At 38.5% G+C, this 18,684-nt stretch overlaps 1 protein-coding gene across 2 annotated transcripts in view; it reads right to left on the minus strand.

Annotated features, from left to right (window-relative positions):
• Window positions 1-18,684, minus strand: part of WDR70 (WD repeat domain 70) — a 377,617-nt gene that overhangs the window by 34,270 nt on the left and 324,663 nt on the right. For both annotated transcript variants that reach the window (XM_073236962.1, XM_037002306.2), the window contains exons 14-17: window positions 12,946-13,046; window positions 11,251-11,330; window positions 9,125-9,241; window positions 6,933-7,095 (exon numbers count right to left, since the gene is read on the minus strand). In XM_073236962.1, the coding sequence (XP_073093063.1) occupies window positions 6,933-7,095; window positions 9,125-9,241; window positions 11,251-11,330; window positions 12,946-13,046 (461 nt within the window). The remainder of the gene's footprint in view (window positions 1-6,932; window positions 7,096-9,124; window positions 9,242-11,250; window positions 11,331-12,945; window positions 13,047-18,684) is intronic.

Consider the following 18,684-nt stretch of genomic DNA (forward strand, 5'->3'; position numbering starts at 1 on the left):
GAGCAGCGAGAAGCTGAAAACTTTTCCTCTAAGACTGGAACAAGACAGGGATGCCCACTCTACCCACTGTTATTCAGCATAGTATTGGAGGTTCTAGCAATGGCAATTAGAAAAAACAAAGAAATACAAGGAATCCAGATTGATAAAGAAGAAGTCAAACTCTCACTATTTGCAGATGACGTGATATTGTACATAAAAAACTCTAAAGACTCCACTCCAAAACTACTAGAACTAATATCGGAATTCAGCAATGTTGCAGGATACAAAATTAACACACAGAAATCTGTGGCTTTCCTATACACTAACAATGAACTAATAGAAAGAGAAATCAGGAAAACAATTCCATTCACAATTGCATAAAAAAGAATAAAATACTTAGGAATAAACCTAACCTAGGAAGTGAAAGACCTATACCTTGAAAACTACAAGACACTCTTAAGAAAATGAAAGAGGACACTAACAAATGGAAACTCATGCCATGCTCTTGGATAGGAAGAATTAATATCATCAAAATGACCATTCTGTCCAAAGCAATATACAGATTCAATGCAATCCCTATGAAATTACCAACAGCATTCTTCAACGAACTGGAGTAAATAGTTCAAAAATTCATATGGAAACACCAAAGACCCCAAATAGCCAAAGCAATCCTGAGTAGGAAGAATAAAATGGAGGGATCTCGCTCCCCAACTTCAAGCTCTACTAAAAAGCCACAGTACTCAAGACAGTTTGGTACTGGCACAAGAACAGACCCGTGGACCAGTGGAACAGAATAGAGACTCCAGACATTAACCCAAACATATATGGTTAATTAATATATGATTAAGGAGCCACGGACATACAATGGGGAAATGACAGCCTCTTGAACAGTTGGTGTTGGCAAAACTGGACAGCTACATGTAAGAGAATGAAACTGGATCACTGTCTAACCCCATACACAAAAGTAAATTCGAAATGGATCAAAGACCTGAATGTAAGTCATGAAACCATGAAACTCTTAGAAAAAAACATAGGAAAAATCTCTTGGACATAAACATGAGTGACTTCTTCATGAACATATCTCCCAGGGCAAGGAAAACAAAAGCAAAAATGAACAAGTGGGACTATATCAAGCTGAAAAGCTTCTGTACAGCAAAGGACACCATCAATAGAACAAAAAGGTATCCTACAGTATGAGACAATATATTCATAAATGACAGATCTGATAAAGGGTTGACATCCAAAATATATAAAGTGCTCACGCACCTCAACAAACAAAAAGCAAATAATCCATTAAAAAATGGTCAGTGGAACTGAACAGACACTTCTCCAAAGAAGAAATTCAGATGGCCAACAGACACATGAAAAGATGCTTCACATCGCTAGTCATCAGAGAAATGCAAATTAAAACCACAATGAGATATCATCTCACACCAGTAAGGATCGCCACCATCCAAAAGACAAACAACAACAAATGCTGGCGAGGTTGTGGAAAAAGGGGAACCCTCCTACACTGCTGGTGGGAATGTAAACTAGTTCAACTATTGTGGAAAGCAGCATGGAGGTTCCTCAAAAAGCTCAAAATAGAAATACCATTTGATCCAGGAATTCCACTTCTAGGAATTTACCCTAAGAATACAGCAGCACAGTTTGAAAAGACAGATGCACCCCTATGTTTATTGCAGCACTGTGTACAATAGCCAAGAAATGGAAGCAACCTAAGTGTCCATCAGTAGATGAATGGATAAAGAAGATGTGGTACATATACACGATGGAATATTATTCAGCCATAAGAAGAAAACAAATCCTATCATTTGCAACAACATGGATGGAACTAGAGGGTATTATGGTCAGTGAAATAAGCCAGGTGGAGAAAGACAAGTATCAAATGATTGCACTCATATGTGGAGTATAAGAACAAAAAATAAACTGAAGGAACAAAACAGCAACAGAATCACAGAACCCAAGAATGGACTAACAGTTACCAAAGGGAAAGGGACTGGGGAGGATGGGTGGGAAGGGAGGGATAAGAGAGGGAAAAGAAAGGGGGATATTACAATTAGCATGTATAATGTGAGGGGGGGCATGGGGAGGGATGTGCAACACAGAGAAGACAAGTAGTGACTCTACAGCATCTTAATACACTGATGGACAGTGACTGTAATAGGGTTGGCAGGGGGTACTTGGTGAAGGGGGCAGCCTAGTAAACATAATGTTCCTCATGTAATTGTAGATTAATGATACAAAAAAAAATCACATGATCATCTCAACAGATGCTGAAAAAACATTTGACAACATTCAACATCCATTCATGATAATGAATCTCAACAAAATGGGTGTCAGGGGTACACACCTCAACATAATAAAGGCCATATATGACCAACCCACAGACAACATCATACTTAAACGTGAATAGCTGAAAGCTTCTCTTCTAAGGTCAGGAACAAGACAAGGATGCCCACTCTCCCCACCTTTATTCAACATAGTACTGGAGGTCCTATCCGTGGCAAATTAGACAACACAAAGAAATAAAAGGCAGCCAGATTGGTAAGGAAGAAGTTAAACTGTCACTGTTTGCAAATGACATGACATTGTACATAAAACCCCAAGGAATTCACCAAAAAACTACTAGAATAACTGAATTCAGCAGAGTTGTAGGATACAAAATTAATACACAGAAATATGTTCCATTACTATATACTAACAGTGAACATCCAAAAAGAGAAATAAGGAAAACAACTCCATTTACAATTACATCAAAAAAATAATAAAGCACCTAGGAATAAACCTAACCAAGGAGATGAAACACCTATACCCTGAAAACTACAAGGCACTCATGAGAGAAATTAAAGAAGACACAAAAAAATGGACATCTATCCCATGCTTGTGGATAGGAAGAATTAATAGTGTCAAAATGACCAACCCGCCCAAAGCAATTTACAGATTCAATGCAATCCCTATCAAAATACCAACAACATTCTTTAATGAACTAGAATAAATAATTCTAAAATTCATATGGAACCACAAAAGATCCCCAATAGCTAAAGGAATCCTGAGAAAGAAGAACAAAGCTGGGGGGATTATGCTTCCTGACTTCAAGATCTACTACAAAACTACAGTAATCAAAAGAATTTGGTACTGGCACAAGAACAGATCCATATATCAATGGAACAGAACAGAGAGCCCCGATGTAAACCCGTATATATATGATCAATTAATATATGATAAAGGAGATATGAATATATAATGGAGAAATGACAGCCTCCTAAACAATTGGTGTTGGAAAAACTGGACAGCTACATGTTAGAGAATGAAACTGGATTATTGTCTAACTCCATACATAAAAGTAAACTTGAAATGGATCAAAGACCTGAATGTAAGTCATGAAACCACAAAACTCACAGAAGAAAACATAGGCAAAAATCTCTTGAATATAAACAGGAGAAACAAAATAAAATAAAGAAAACAAAATAAAAAGTGAACAAGTCAGACTACCTCAAATTAAAAATCTTCTGTACAGCAAAAGACACCATCAGCAGAACCAAAAGGGATCCTACAGTACGGGAGAATATATCTGTAAACAACTCACCTGATAAGAGGTTAACATCCAAAATATATAAAGAACTCATATGCCTCAACACCCAAAAAACAAATAATCCAGTCAAAAATGGGTGGAGGACCTGAGCAGACACTTCTCCAAAGAAGAAATACAGATGGCAAACAGGCTTATGAAAAGATGCTCCACATCACTAATCATCTGGGAAATGCAAATTAAAACCACAATGAGATATCACCTCACACCAGTTAGGATGGCCAACATCGAAAAGACCAGGAACAACAAAGGCTGGTGAGGATGCGGAGAAAGGGGAACCCTCCTACACTGTTGGTGGGACTGCAAATTGCTGCAACCGCTGTGGAAAGGAGTATGGAGGTTTCTCAAAAAACTAAAAATAGAAATACCATTTGACCCAGGAATTTCACTCTTAGGAATTTACCCAAAGAAAACAAAATCCTTGATTAAGATATATGCACCCCTGTTTATCACCTCATTGTATGTAATAGCCAAGATATGGAAAGAACCTAAGTATGCATCCATTGTTGAATGGATGAAGAGGATGTGGTACATATACACAATGGAATATTATTTAACCATAAAAAGAGAAGAAATCCTGCTATTTGCAACAACATGAATGTATCTAGAGGGTATTATGCTCCCTGAAATAAGCCAGGTGGAGAAAGACAAGTACCATATGATTTCACTTATTTGTGGAATATAAGAACAAAGCAAAACAGAAGAGACAAAACATTAGTGGTTATGAAGGGGGAGGTGGAGGGGAACTGTTGAACCAGTGTGATGTACATTTGAAAACAGATAGATAGATAAATAAATAAAAAAAGAGAACTAGCTCTATAAACTGATGTAATTTCTAGGGCATACTGTTCAATGAAAGGAAACAAAGCCCCAGTAAGTACTTACATTATGTTATCCTTCATGTAAGAAAGGAGAGGATATCAGAAAATTCTCACATATCTGCTCATTTGCATAAAAGAAACACAGGAAAAGAAACCAAACACTAAGGAAATTGGTTCCCTGTAGAGGTGAGTGAGAAAGGGAGTAAAAGAAATAGGGTATGGGAATGGAGGAGCAGGTATGAAAAGCAGTGGCATTTCTCTGAGCATGTTTCTTTTAAAGCTGACTACTAGCACAGTAATATTTCATGCACTCTATACATATCCTCAAAAATAAACAACTGTAGGGGAAATCCACAACAGAATATAAACATTAACAAATGAACCTAATCGCTTTTCAAATGAATAACATAACCACATTGACAAAAGTGAAGAAGAAAAGATCTAATCTAAATAACTTTGGAGAACAGTATCTTGACTGGATACTGTAAGGCTAAAAAACACAAGAATAATTATATACAAATGCTGTAATCTAGTAACAAAAGTGTTTGTCACAGGTTTATCTGTCAAATTCTGAAACTATTTTATGTGTATACTAGAATTGAACAAGTAAGTAAACACACTGTGGATAATGAGAGCTGGGTTTCCCATTGCTGGAGAAAGAAGTTAAAAATACAGAAAGGGGAAAAGTTACATGAAACCTGTGGTATACAAACTGAAATCAGAGACATCAGCATAAACTCATGGTTTCTAAAATACAAATACAGAAAGGTACATAGATGTATATACATGTGTTTATGTGTGTGTTAGTGAAATAACCAGGTGGAGAGCTTTGACTCTGAGCTTTGTCAGCTAAAAGGACCTAAACAGAACCTAGAAGCAGACATTTCAAGAGTAATGAGCACATCCAGCACCAAAATTTTGGTTTCTAAACATCATTCTTCAACAAAAGGAATCAGGCTCCTTGGTGAAGTGGTTGGTTCCAGAACTGGGGTAAGAAAAACAAAGATGAGCCTGGATCATCTAGTGGTGCCAAAAAGTAAGGAAGTGCTCAAAAAAATACATAGACTAGTTGAAAGAAGGTAGGAGCCATTCTGAGGGAGATTTATTGACCAAAGCTGAAACAATCTGAGCAACAAACCAAATAATGATATCATTGGGTTTAATCCACAGAATAAAGTATTTAAAAATCCATTCTGATATTTAAAAAATATTTGAAAAATAAGTGAATGTGGAAGAAGAGAAAATTCTTCCTTTCAGTAGAATTCCAGTTGATAAATGCAGAAGAAAAGAGGGAAACAGAAAATCACCATTAGGCAAACACCACAGTAATAACTGTTACAGGCAAGTCTACTCATGGATAATAAAACTAGAGAGCAACAGTTTAATAAAGATAGGATTTGCATAGGTTTAAAATATCACCCCTAAGAAATTTATTAACTCAAAATGGAATGACAGTAACTTTACAGTGGATAAGCTTGGCAGACCCCCACCTCAACCAAGTGAGCATTCCCAGTCATAAGACATATGGTGTGATGCCCTTGATATGATGCACTGAAAATGACATAACATCACTGTGTTATTTTTGCCAAAAGTGTATAATTTCATTCCAATCATGGGAAAATATCAGACAAGCTCAAACTCAGAGCAAGTGTAGAAAATAACAGACCAGTGTTCACTGAAAGCAGCAAGGTCATTAAAGACAAGAAACTTATCACTGGAGGAGACTAAGAAAAAGTAACACAACTAAATGCAACATGGGATCCTGTATGAGATCCCAGAACAGAGAAAGGATATTAGTGGATAAACTGGAGAAAATCAAATAAGGTCTGTAGCTTAGTTAACAATATAGCACCAATGTTAATTCCCTGGTGTCACTAAAGAATTGTCCTACAGCTATGTAAAGTGTTAACATTAGGGAAAGTTGGGTGAAGCATGTATCTGAACTCTCTGTACTGTCTTTATAGCTTGTCTGTAAATCTAAAACTGGTTTAAAATTAAAAATTAAACCCCCAAATTCTACAGTAGTACCTTTCTTTAGTGTAAATGTTAGCTTTCTTTAGCTGGTTTAGTGGTTTTAAGAATCACTACGTGTTCACCCCTGGTAAGTTATCTGAGGGAATCTTGAGGAGACAGGCTCTATTCTGCCTATTCTGTATGTAACTGAAATATACAGCTCCACAAATAACAACTAGTCATTAATAACAGATCTACAAACTGCTCCCCTTCATCTACTTTTAACTCTAGTCAACTAAGATAATGCATACAGGCAGTGATTTTTCTTTTTGTATCATAGGTAGAATGGGCTTCACATAATGGGTTTACACTATGCTATAACTCTATTGGAACTGGACTAGTTTAAAAATTTACCATTTTGGAGACCTAAGATACAAACAAATGCCAGATTTGGGGACTGTAAGTACCTGACCTATTTTTCATGCTCAAGAATAAAACAAGAAATGGAAAAGTTAGAACCTCAAAGCAGTCATTGCTATACTCTTCCCTATTCACTAAACATAATACTCTTTCTATATTAAACTTACTTGGAATATGCTGGAGAAACCCAATATGGGTTGTCTTCGGCTGCTTTGGCATGCCGCAAAATGGCTTCCCGGGGATTACTGTCATCGGTCTTGTCCAACGCAATGTTCTTCACAATGTATGATGACAGAGTGCCCCCATGGGTTCCAACCCGGCCACCACGACCTGTTTTCAAGGAAAAGAACCAAACGAGAAGCAGAATGAGCAAAACAGTATGTAAGTACGCCTTGTGTATACTGTACTTATCTGACAAGGTTGAGAATCCCTTAGCACTGGATTCCACAGTGGCCAGTTAAATGATGATAGAGTAAACTTCAGGTTTACCTGATTTTTGTCATTCCCTATGGAATCAAGGTTGTGAGCCTTCTGGGGCCTCTTCAGGCTTAGGTTTAAAGCACACAAATCTCACGAGTACTTCATCCTTTCAGCTTTCATTTCAGATAATCACAGCCAATGTAGGAAATCACCAAATTACAACTTCCCCATAACATTTTGAAACAGAGATACTTTTTGTTAAGTTTTAGTTGCTTAACTTACATATACTACCAATGTAGGAAGAATTACAAATAGTTCATCATGCATATGCCTTTAAAAAATTCCTCAGACATGAACATTTCAAATTCAATTAATAACATGACCAATATTCATTGGATGCTATTTTAAACAAACATTTCTTAGGGCTTGCCATCTTCCAAGTACCTTGTAGGGGAGAAAACAAATAAGTTGAGCACCCTGACTCACATTATTTTACTATATTGTGATTGTTCTAGTAGATAAGAAGCTCTGTAAGAGTAGGGATTTGTTCCCCACTGGATCTCCCCACAGCTAACCTGGTATCCAGTAGTCAAAAAACATATGACTTTTTAGGAAGATTAAAAACACACACACACAGATAAACAAAAAGCCAAAGAGCATTAAAAGATTAATTTTATAAATCATGATGGTATGAGATCAAATAAGACAGGAAATAATTTACTGCTAAAGAACTGGTAACTATTGTAATACTTAGAGGAAGGCAAGAGTTCTTAGGTTGAGGGGAACTTTAGGAAGAGATGGATCCAACTTGGGAAAGCTCAGAAGACAGAAGTTATTTTTAATGAGCAGAGTGCACAAAAGTATACAAAGAGAAAAGTTCAATGGGCATTAAGGAGCATTAGTGAACCAACAGTCATATCAGAAGATTGGAGCAGGACAGAAATGGGGTGTAATGTTCAAAAGTGGGTTAGAGTCCAACTGCAGAGAACCTTGAATCTCTGGAAATGCCACTGGACAGTGGGAAGCTTATAAGATTAGGGGGTAATAACATGAAAGCTAGAGGGGTTGGGAATAAAAGCTGTGTATAAGATTAATGGAGGCAGGGTGGAGAGGAGAGAGAGGAACTTTGAGAAGGTGCATCGTTACAAGGGTTTTTCAATAATCCAAAAAAGAAAACTACTTTGGAACTTTGATAAGGATGATGTCAGAGAAAATTTTTAAATGAAATAAAACTTGAGATACAGATGTGAAATATTTTCACTGCTGAAGGGGCAGGCCAAGGAGATATAGGCCCAGAAGTCAGGTTCAGATAAATGAACAAGTCAAAAGCTACAGGCTTAGGAGCCTGGGACAAATGGAAACTACACAGGTGATAATAAAAAATGGATTCCAGTGAAGGTATGTGCTGTACGATAGCCAATGCTGTCTTGCTTTCTTCTGGTACCTACTTTTTTAAAATTTTTATTCATCTTCTAGGGGAATGGGCAGCTCTGTTTTATCAATGCAGAACTAAATGGTGGCCACGTTTTGCCTCATATGAAACCCAATCCAACCTGGATTCTGGTCTAAGTACCCAGTGTTGTATATCAAGGCAATCTTGAGAAAAGTGGTTTTAAAACTGGGTTCTCAGAAGCCCCAGAATTCCACTGAAGTCACCTACAAAGGCTCAAGTTGGAGACTAAGAAGAAAGGACTCTAGGTTTCCTTTCTACTTCAGCACAGCAGTTCCTTCTTATCAGTTTTTTGCTTGGGATTCTACATCAGATCTTTAAACAAAAAGTTCTGATGCTAAAAAGAGAATGTTTAAAAGCCACTATTTAATAAAATCTCTCTGAAGACAAAGAAGTATCCAAGCTATCGGGATCTTCCCAATTCTCCATCAATTACCCCACCCTGTCCCTTAGGCCCCCTTTGTGCATTACAAGTGAGATCACAGTCACCTGGGCCTGCTACAGGAGGTTCGGGTTTGTGAGACTTCAAGGGGTCCAGTCTGTCCTTCTCCAGCTGTTTCCTTGTACTCCTCTGGCGGGGCTCACGGAACATAGGCAAGGCATGAGCTATGAGAAGTCACATTTAAAAATTTTCATTATAACAATAACCCTTCCATCCAAAAACACAGCTAAAGCATGACTAACTGAAAGACGACATGGAAGTCATAATGACAGCCTTCATCTAATAATAAAAGACAGTTTTACTGTAACCAATTAACCAATTGTGTTTGAGACCAGACTCCTTGTTCACCTCTCCTGGCAAGTAACGGCATCAGGAAATACTGTCAAATTCTGTCACAGAAGCACTGGTGAGGCTCCCCATCTCCCAAATCATGGGTAACAGTTAAATTAAATTTCTGTGGTTTTGAAAAGAAACATTTAATGGGACTGCCTCTTATTTCTTCTTAGAGGACCCAAATGTGAATAATGTCAACAGCTTGCCTGTCAGCCCTCCAATGCCTCATAAACACTGGAATCACTTCACATGTTTCTGAAATGTGACTACCTCTCAAGAGGAGTTGACAACACTGAGTAACCGGAAAGGAAGAACACTCATCTCACTGAAACTGGGATAAAGGTTGCCTTGAAAGCATGGAGGTGCCTAAATCTCCTAGCATGGTAATTTGATGAGTATTTATCCTTACTTCTATATGTGGACAAACCAAAAAAATAAAAATCAAAGTAATTTTTGTCCAATTGCTGTTGGTTTCTTAGTGTCAGAATTAAGTTTCAGAATATAAAAAAGCAAATTTAAAAGGGAAACTGAGATATTCTGGGGGAGAGCAAGAGAGTTAGTGGGGAAAGAATTAAATGATGATTTTTTCTTGACCAAAAAGTATCAGAATAATTTCTTTGGATCCTTACACGTAGATTAAAATCTCCTTTAAAAAGGAAAACTTTTCCCAGGGCACGGGAGAAGTGAAGATAAAGAAACAATAGGGTTTAAAGGGAATTTATAATATGAACAAAAGAAATGTCTGTAATATGTCAAAATCTCATCCAGTATTCCCCTACCCTCTACCACTGTTACCAGCTAGGGTCACAACCATGTCACCAGTAAATGTGCCTCCTCTGGGTCAAGGGAGCTAAAAAACACAGCCACCCATCACTCTGTTGGGCAATGCAATACAACAGTATTTTTAGGAGGGGAAAAATAACTTTTCACTTCAAACAACTGGTGGAATTTAAGTAGGCCGAGTGTAATTACATGAGCAAGACTTGTTATGACACCGACTTTAACACTTCCAGTCTTGCAGAAAGCATCATGGGATCTCTTCACTGACATAAGCTCTAAGGGACTTGGTCTTGTATGAGACCCACCAAGGTGAAAAAAACAGCAGTACAGCTCCCCTTGGGCTTTAGACTGAGCTGCTGATAAGATCCATGGGGCCCCTGCTGATGACAACTGCTATGGACGGCATCTAAGATTTCCCTCCTGGACGCTTTAATTCTGATATTTCCCTGCTGTGACAGGACTGAGACTGCGGTTCTGGGAAACACAAAATCTGCCAGATTAAGAAGACTATGTGACAAACCTAAGAGAAGCTGCTCTGTCCTGTCAAAATTCTGGTAAATTTCCTCAGGTTGTTAATTTTATATCTAAATGTCTCTGGATCAGTCTATCACAAAGTCACAGAATTTCAGAGGGAGATGGAAGACACCCTTCACCTGTCTTCTCACTCTCCTGATAAAATCCAGTTGTTCAACATCACACTGCCAGTCAGCAGTGGAACTGACCCAATCTGGGTCTCCGGATTCCAAGACCAGCACTCCTTCTTGTTTATTCTTAGACAAGACTATTATTCTTTACAAGGCTGCTATGGAGTAATGCATTAGGCTTAAATAGGCTTTCCCCTTTGGGGCTGCATATTACATGAAATAATCCTGTCTCTGTGATGAGTCACAGAAGCTACAGGGGTTAGCTATTACATGACTCAAAGTCCCATCCACATGAATGGGATATTTTGTAATACACACCTGAACTCAAGACTTTTTCTGTCTCTAAAGCTATGAGATCAACACCACACTAGAGTAGAAAAGAGATGAATGATTGAAAGACGATGCTGACAACTTACGGGTTATGATGTAGTCCTGGGTTAGAGTCTCAGCTTGTTTTGCCTTCCGCTGGGTTTTAACCACACATAATTTGGCTCCCCTAAGAAGGGTAAATGTGAATTATTTTCTTTATTTAGTCTTAGAAACAGAAAGTCTCTGTCAAGAACATTAGATATGTTTAGGAACACACTCTCTGCACACCATCTCACCAAGTCCTTGATTTTCTAAGGGATGGCAACAGATAGGACCTTGGTGATAAGGGATTAAATTTACAAGAAAATAAGTCTGTCAGTCAGTGCTGAGTGAATAGGTTGGAAAGGTAACTGGGCAATATAGAACACTAGTTTTGAAAATCTACAAAAATAACTTAAAAACTTAAAATCTTAAAGAGATATAAATGACATTAACCAACCTTTTCACCCTAAAGGTTATAGGGCTCAAATTTTAGTTTATGTCTAAGATGAAGGCAATCTGGGTGGTCTACACACCAAGTGGTATTATTTGTCCACATTTGAAATACAAGAGTGTAAGTGTCTGGAACTGAGTCAGCTTGGCAGTGTTGCTGTGGGGCTACAGACCAAGAATGTATGGGATTAACTAAAAGTGTGCTTAGAACATTTCACTTCTCCTTAGCAATAATGAACTATCCCTTTCAGGAGGAGCAAATTCAAATAAGAAAATTTCTTAAAGTAAATATTCCAAAGACAGTGCATCTAAGTGGTTGCTAGCGAATGGGGTTGGTTCCTCACTGTCTCATGTGAAAGAGACTCCCTAATTATATTAGCATTTTCAATTTAAAAAATCCTATTTGTTTTTAAATACCACAATAAGTTGTTTTGTAGGGCAAGAGTTCTAACCCTTGACCAGTAAGATATCCAAAGGACAACAGGTCTGTCTGCTACTATTCAGAGTCAAATTACGGTCAATAAATATTCATTAATAGAGGATGGGTTTCCTTTCCCCCAAAGGGATGTGGGAGTTAAAACAGATTTACAGGGGACCCCAGTGAATTTTAATACTAGCTAACCAAGGCTTACTCCAAAGAAAGAGCTAATCGCCACTGTGCCTTAACAGAGCGAAACAAAAACATCCTTTTTTGGGTGGTAATGTCCACCTTTGTGCGCAAGGAAAATGGAAATAATCAAGGCTAACTGAGCCTCTGGGGAATTTTTGAAACTCTGAAACGCATCCACATGTGTAAGTTTGGCCTTTGGGGTGGGCAGGAGGTTGAAAGGGGATGTTTGTGCTGTCCCCTTCTGTTGGCAGAGAACAACCCTGCCAAACATCCAAACCGGTACCTGATAAAAGGCCAAACAGAAAGGGAACAAAATGGACTAGCTGTTTCCATGTCTTGTAAGTCATTAGTTCCCTGCTTTGTTAATCCCTTACATGCATCACTGCTAATGCCACTGTCCACGGTGGTATGCAAAGTGGGCAGGAGTCTCCCCTCTCCCCCTTGCACTCAACATTTCAGCTAAAGTACTACAAATCCCCAGGAAACTTTCACTTTGAATTCTGTATGGATCAAGGGCAATATCCAAATCCTCTTTAAAGCAAATAGCAGGAGTTTGAGGCTTTACTCTGTGCCAGCTGCATTTTCCAAAAGGGTGGATCTTCATCAAAGGGGGAAACAAATAAAAGCAGGAGTGAAAAAAAGTCCTCCACCCAGTTGTTGTCATCCATCTAAATTAAATCAGACAATACTTATTAAATACCTCTGACTCTTGTTGGGGTCATAATAGACTTTAGCCAATCCATTTCCAGTTCCCACCATGATCTGGTTCAGCTTTGGATGCCACAGACAGCGCACAACACTCTGCAAAGGAAAAGCATGGTAGTAATCAACTAAAGAGGCAAAACAAGAATGAAAAAAAAATGCTGCTCGTACTTTGATGGCTGGTTTATTAAACTGAATATCACCCTGATGGCTACTTGTAACTTTCAGGACATCTTCTAACCATAAGGTCATGTTCTGAAAGTTGAGTTCCATTCTACCACTTGGTATCTGTGTGACACCCTATCAAGAAAAGGATGCTCCCGTCCTGACATCCCTCCTTTCTTTTCCTGACAGCCTTGAAACCAAAAGGGAGGCCTCCCCAACCCTACTGCCACGTGAGGAGGGCATCTTGGAATGCCGAGCCCAGGTAACAGCTCTGCTTACCACCGAAGCAGATATAGATCTCACTGTTTCAGGCTGTTACACACACAATATGTCTCTTGGGACAGCAGATTGAGGCCAGGTGGTGCTTTTAGTTTACAAAGATCCAAATCTCATAAAGCTTTTTCAGGAATAACACATATTGGCAAGCATTGAATAATAGCTCTCTAACTATGAAATAAACCAGCAGGACAATAGCAGAAGTAAAACAGATTCAGAATACAAAGTCTTGACATTAACCTGAATGAAAAGCTGTTTAAGAGAGGTTCATTGGAAGTTATGATTCTTTGAATTCATTACTGGTCAGGAAGATTAAGTAGTGCTCTGGGGTCAAAGGAATCATGAGTTCTCAATGAGAACTACAACCTGTTTTTTATTTTTGTCTGCAGTCAGAGGGCAGAGGTGGGAGGGATAGCAAGGATAGAATTAAGGGGGAAAAAATGAAGTTTAAGTTGGTAGGCAGAAACACCATGTGCTAGGTTCTGCAGATCTCACTCTGATAGAACAAGAAATGGGTGGGAACACCAATTCAATGTTTATTAAGAATCTATCATGTGCTAAGCAATGTACAAGGACTAAAAGGGGATATAGTTAGATAGTGCTGTTTTATATTCTAATAGTAAAATGAAAATCATGGAAGTTCTATTTCCCAAATCTACCTTGGGCTGAATTTCTTTGGTTTCTTCTCCCTAATCATCCTGCTATTTTGTTAAGATGGAATATCTGGATATCTCTGCAATCCCCTTTGCTAGAAATTCTGACTCCCACCTGAATGGCAAAAAATATGCATGTAATTAAATAGCAACAAGTCCTTCTCTGAGATTTCTCAGGAACTAAGAATGAAATGTAAAAGAATCTGTGGGACTTCTAATTGATGTCTGACAATACTCTAGAAGAGAGGTTCTTAAGGTCTGCACCCCTAAAAAGAGGTGACATGTTCCTCCGGGAAAATAAAATCAGAATGGCTGTGTTTTCCCCAATGGTAGGGTAAAAATTAAGTTAAAAGGGCAGGTTCTCATAAATTTAGGTTTTCTTTCCATTATTTTTCTTAACTTTATGGTGCCTGCTATACAATGTCTGCTAGCAACTGATGAAAGATGATAAAACAGATACAGCAGTGAATGAATATTAACAGAAAAACTTGAAAATAGTAAAATCATACACAATTTGACTTTTTGGGGGGTGGGGCTGATGTCATTTTGTACATATGTTTGTGGAATCTACCTTGGTGTAAAAATCATATTTTCTCCTAATAAAATTGTGCCTGGTTGGTAAAATGGAATTAAATGTATCAATAGTTCATGGTCTGTAAAGCACAGCCTGACTTGCCGGTGCTCTGCCACTGAGACTAATTTGAGAACCTTGCGTAGACTACTGGAAATTTCCAGATGGTCATGGCCAGGTATATGGAAACATGAGAAGAGTCACAAACATAACTTCATAAACACTATCGAGAATAAGTTCATCCAAGCCAACACTCATTTCCTTCAAATCTTTGCTTGAATGTCATTGCTACCCAGACCATCCTATTTAAAACTGTACCCTACAACTTCCCTTACACTGCCTTTCCTTTTCTCTTAATAGCATGTGTCAACTTTTAACATAATATGATTACTGTTAATTAAGTTTATGATCTGCCTCCCCCACTTGAGTATATGTTCCACATAGGCGGAGATCTTGGTCTGTTTTATGTGCCTAGATTAGTATCTGGTACTCAGTCAATATTTGATGAAAGAATGAATTAAAAAGTTACAGTCCTTTAAGCCTAAATGGATTGCTTTGCTAGGTGGAGTTAGAGACAATTTTCAAGTGAAAATCATTACTATCTACAAGGAATAATTTGATTTCTCCAGATCATTATTATACTCAATATACTTCAATCACAATAAGATTAGTTTCCTCTGAATGTAGTTCTGAAAAGAGGATGTGAATGAACCAAAGAGCAAAAGAAGATAGTGAGAGGGGACTTCCAACGGCATTTAGGAATCTCAGCTACCTGCAAAAGGCCCTAAGACAACCTGAAGGAAACAGTATTATAGATACTTCCATTCCTTGGTTCTTTAGAGGTCTGGCTAAGCAGTTCAAGATTACTCGTTCTCAAATATGTTTTCAAGTGAGCAGGGTACAGAATTGGAAAATATCCATAATGTAGGTCTGTAAATTCCAAGACCCCCAGCCAAATAGGCATTCCCAGGGGCAGCAGGTTACTGCTATTCCCTCCTTCTACGCTGAAGGTGTAAATGTTAGAGAGAGGCAATTGCCCAGCCAACCAATGTTTGACTGCTTTCCAGGGAGCCCAGGCTCAGGACACTGCACCTCTATTCCTGTTCACATCCTTTGCCCTCTAGAGCTCTTAGACACGCACATGGCTAGTCAACATAAGCACTAATGGAAAAGCACATTAACCTCCTTTTCGCACAGAAGCAAGGAGGCAGATGAGACCCCTTGAACTAAATAGGCATTCCAGAACTCTATCCACTGTGGCAGTGAGTCACCAAAGCAGCCAATGAGGGCTTTCTGTAAGTAGTCTGACTTAGGCAAAAGACACTTAAGGCTCAATTACCCTAAGACTGGCTATTAATCAAATACTACAGGAATTCCAAAACATGGAATGTAGAAACAGAATTCAAAGTCAAAGGTGGGTGGGCCTTTTTTGTTTATTAATATTTATTGTGTGTGTTTATCTAACCTTAGTAAACTTTGCAGCTAATGCGGCTCCACACTTTGCCCTGTCAAGGAAATGCATCTTATAGCAGAGAGCTGGCCATCTGCCAAACCAAACAATCCCTAAGACAGCGGCAGGACTGGGGAGCAAGCAGAGCACCATGCTGTTAACTTGTCAAGCATACATACTGGGCTTTACTTAACAACAATGGGACACGTGCCTGCTAGAAGCCCAAGGACCTATCAGAAGACAAATGAGCTGTAACTACTTAGAATGAGTGTGTTCACTCAACCAACCATCCACCCAAGACATCCTTCATCCTCTGTTCTTGAAGAGGTGCTTCTGTAGCTGGGGACTTGACACATTCTGACCTATAGATTTACTGAGCAGTGCAGCAAATGAAGGGTGGAAAGCACATCTGAATCAAAGGACCAGAAAGAATGTCTTGAGATCCACAAGGATCAAAGAGAAAGTCTTCACATTATACGATGAGATTCAAATAGCAGAAGACCACTGTAGTGCAATGAACTAGATTCTGAAATTAGTTTGCATGTTGTTTTTTATTATGGTATCATTAGTGTACAATCACATGAGCAACACTGTGGTTACTAGATTCCCACCATTATCAAGTCCCCACCACATACCCCATTACAGTGACTGTCTATCAGCATAGTCTGCATGTTTTAATTTACTAATTTGCTTAATTATGTTGATAAAGAACTTTATTCTTACAGCAATCTACTTCATCTTACCAAAACATGTGAGTCCACTAATGGCTCCCCACCTGCCTCACCTGAACTCCATTTTAGAATAAAATTAGGTTTAGTGTTTAAACCAAAGCCTACTTTCATTTTAGCATTATTAATTTGGAAGTACAGAGTAACAATTTGCCCCCAAAGCACTTGGCTATCTGAGCAGCTACACAGAGATGATATCCGGGGTTGGAGTTCATAAGCAAAGTGCCAAGAAAGAGTTTACAAGACTTTAATGTGCTCAACACAGAGATCTTTCTTCTCTACAGAGACCAAAGGAAAAAGTGGGGGGCCGGCGGGGAGAGGGAGGCAGGGAAGCCAAGGAAGAAGAGAGCACTGTGTACAAACAGCAGTGTCAAAGTTCCAAAACAGGAATGTTGGAATTACCCTTAGCAAGAGTGAACAGGCCACAAAAAAATTCCAAATAATTTATTTCTGTGGGTTTTGGTTTACTTTAAGTGAAATCATGGTAACAAATAAGGAGAGGAGGAAATAAATGAGAGAAATAGATCTATATTTTAGGATATGGTGGGAAGAGAACTATTAGGTATCTGGAACTTTACATTATTTAAAGAAAACTGAACCCTCACAACAATACTACAAAATTAGTAATCTCATCCCCGTTTCACAAGAAGAAATTGAGGTTTGTAGGAAGGTGCATAACTTCCCCAAAGTCACAAAACTTGTACACAGAGGAGCTAGGAGCAGTGAGGATGTCTTTTAAACACCAATTCTCATTCCCTTATGCTACTTAACTATGCACAATCTTATTTTAGAAGATGGGGAGGAAAGGATGTGAGAGATTTTAAATCACTTCCAAACCCACCTAACCCAGAAGTAGAAATCTTAGCAAGTTTACATTTAAAAGCAGATGGTATTACTAAAATGACAAAAGAAAAAGCCCACAACTACCAAGTTCACAAATGTTACTATAAAGGAAATCAGTGCCTGCATAACATCTTAGGTATCTGTAATGCACATATCCAAACACCACCCTTATTCTACTTTACATGCTAAAAGAAGTCCAACATCCTTCATAATTTTATATTTTAAACATGATTATGATGAAACACCATTTCCTGATACTTCCCAGCTGCTGACTCACACTGTAAACCAAACTCCATCTGGTTTTTTCTTGTTTTTGTCATACAGTACACGAACAGATAAGCTAACTCAGTGATTCCTTGGGAGAACAAGCATTTTTTGTGATTTTCAAATAAAGAGTCTTACACCTGTCTGTGAAGGAAACCATCACTCAGTTTTGCCAACTTTCAGAAAGGCAACGTCATCTAGATGGGCATGGACCTATCCAGGAATGTCCAATACATCTGAATGACAGTGCATATGCTGATCCCCAAGGTTAAGAACACAGATCAAAATGAGTCCAAAACAAATTTTTTAAAAGGCAAATGAAAATGGAGAGGTACTGGAAAAAGAATTTTTTTCAGATTTCCACAAGCCCAAGTTCTATTTCACAGAGAAAAACTGCTTTCCACATTAAATTATTGCACCAGGGAGGTGGAATAGTAAGATGGTAATTCTTTAAACTTTTCCAGGCTATTTGTCCTTCCTCCCAAAGCCCTGCTTCTCCCAAACTTGGATTAGTTTGCAGCATGCATGGGCCATGGGGCTTGGCCTCATCCCTCTAAAGTTCAGGAAGTAAATCTAATGAGTAAGCCTCAGTCGCCAATAAATAAGACTTCTCAACACCCACCTGATCTCCATGGAGACATCCCTCATCTCTAAAAGATTAAAGATAGACATGTTCTCTGCTCTTCTAAGTGAGCACATACCTATCCTTTTTCCCTCCTCCACACTCCTCCAACTCTAAGAAAGCTCTACCTAGAGCCAGACTTAGACCAACTGTCACTCTTTGCTG

The sequence above is a fragment of the Manis javanica genome, chromosome 1, assembly GCF_040802235.1.
Source record: "Manis javanica isolate MJ-LG chromosome 1, MJ_LKY, whole genome shotgun sequence".
NCBI classification, from domain to species: Eukaryota; Metazoa; Chordata; class Mammalia; order Pholidota; family Manidae; genus Manis; species Manis javanica.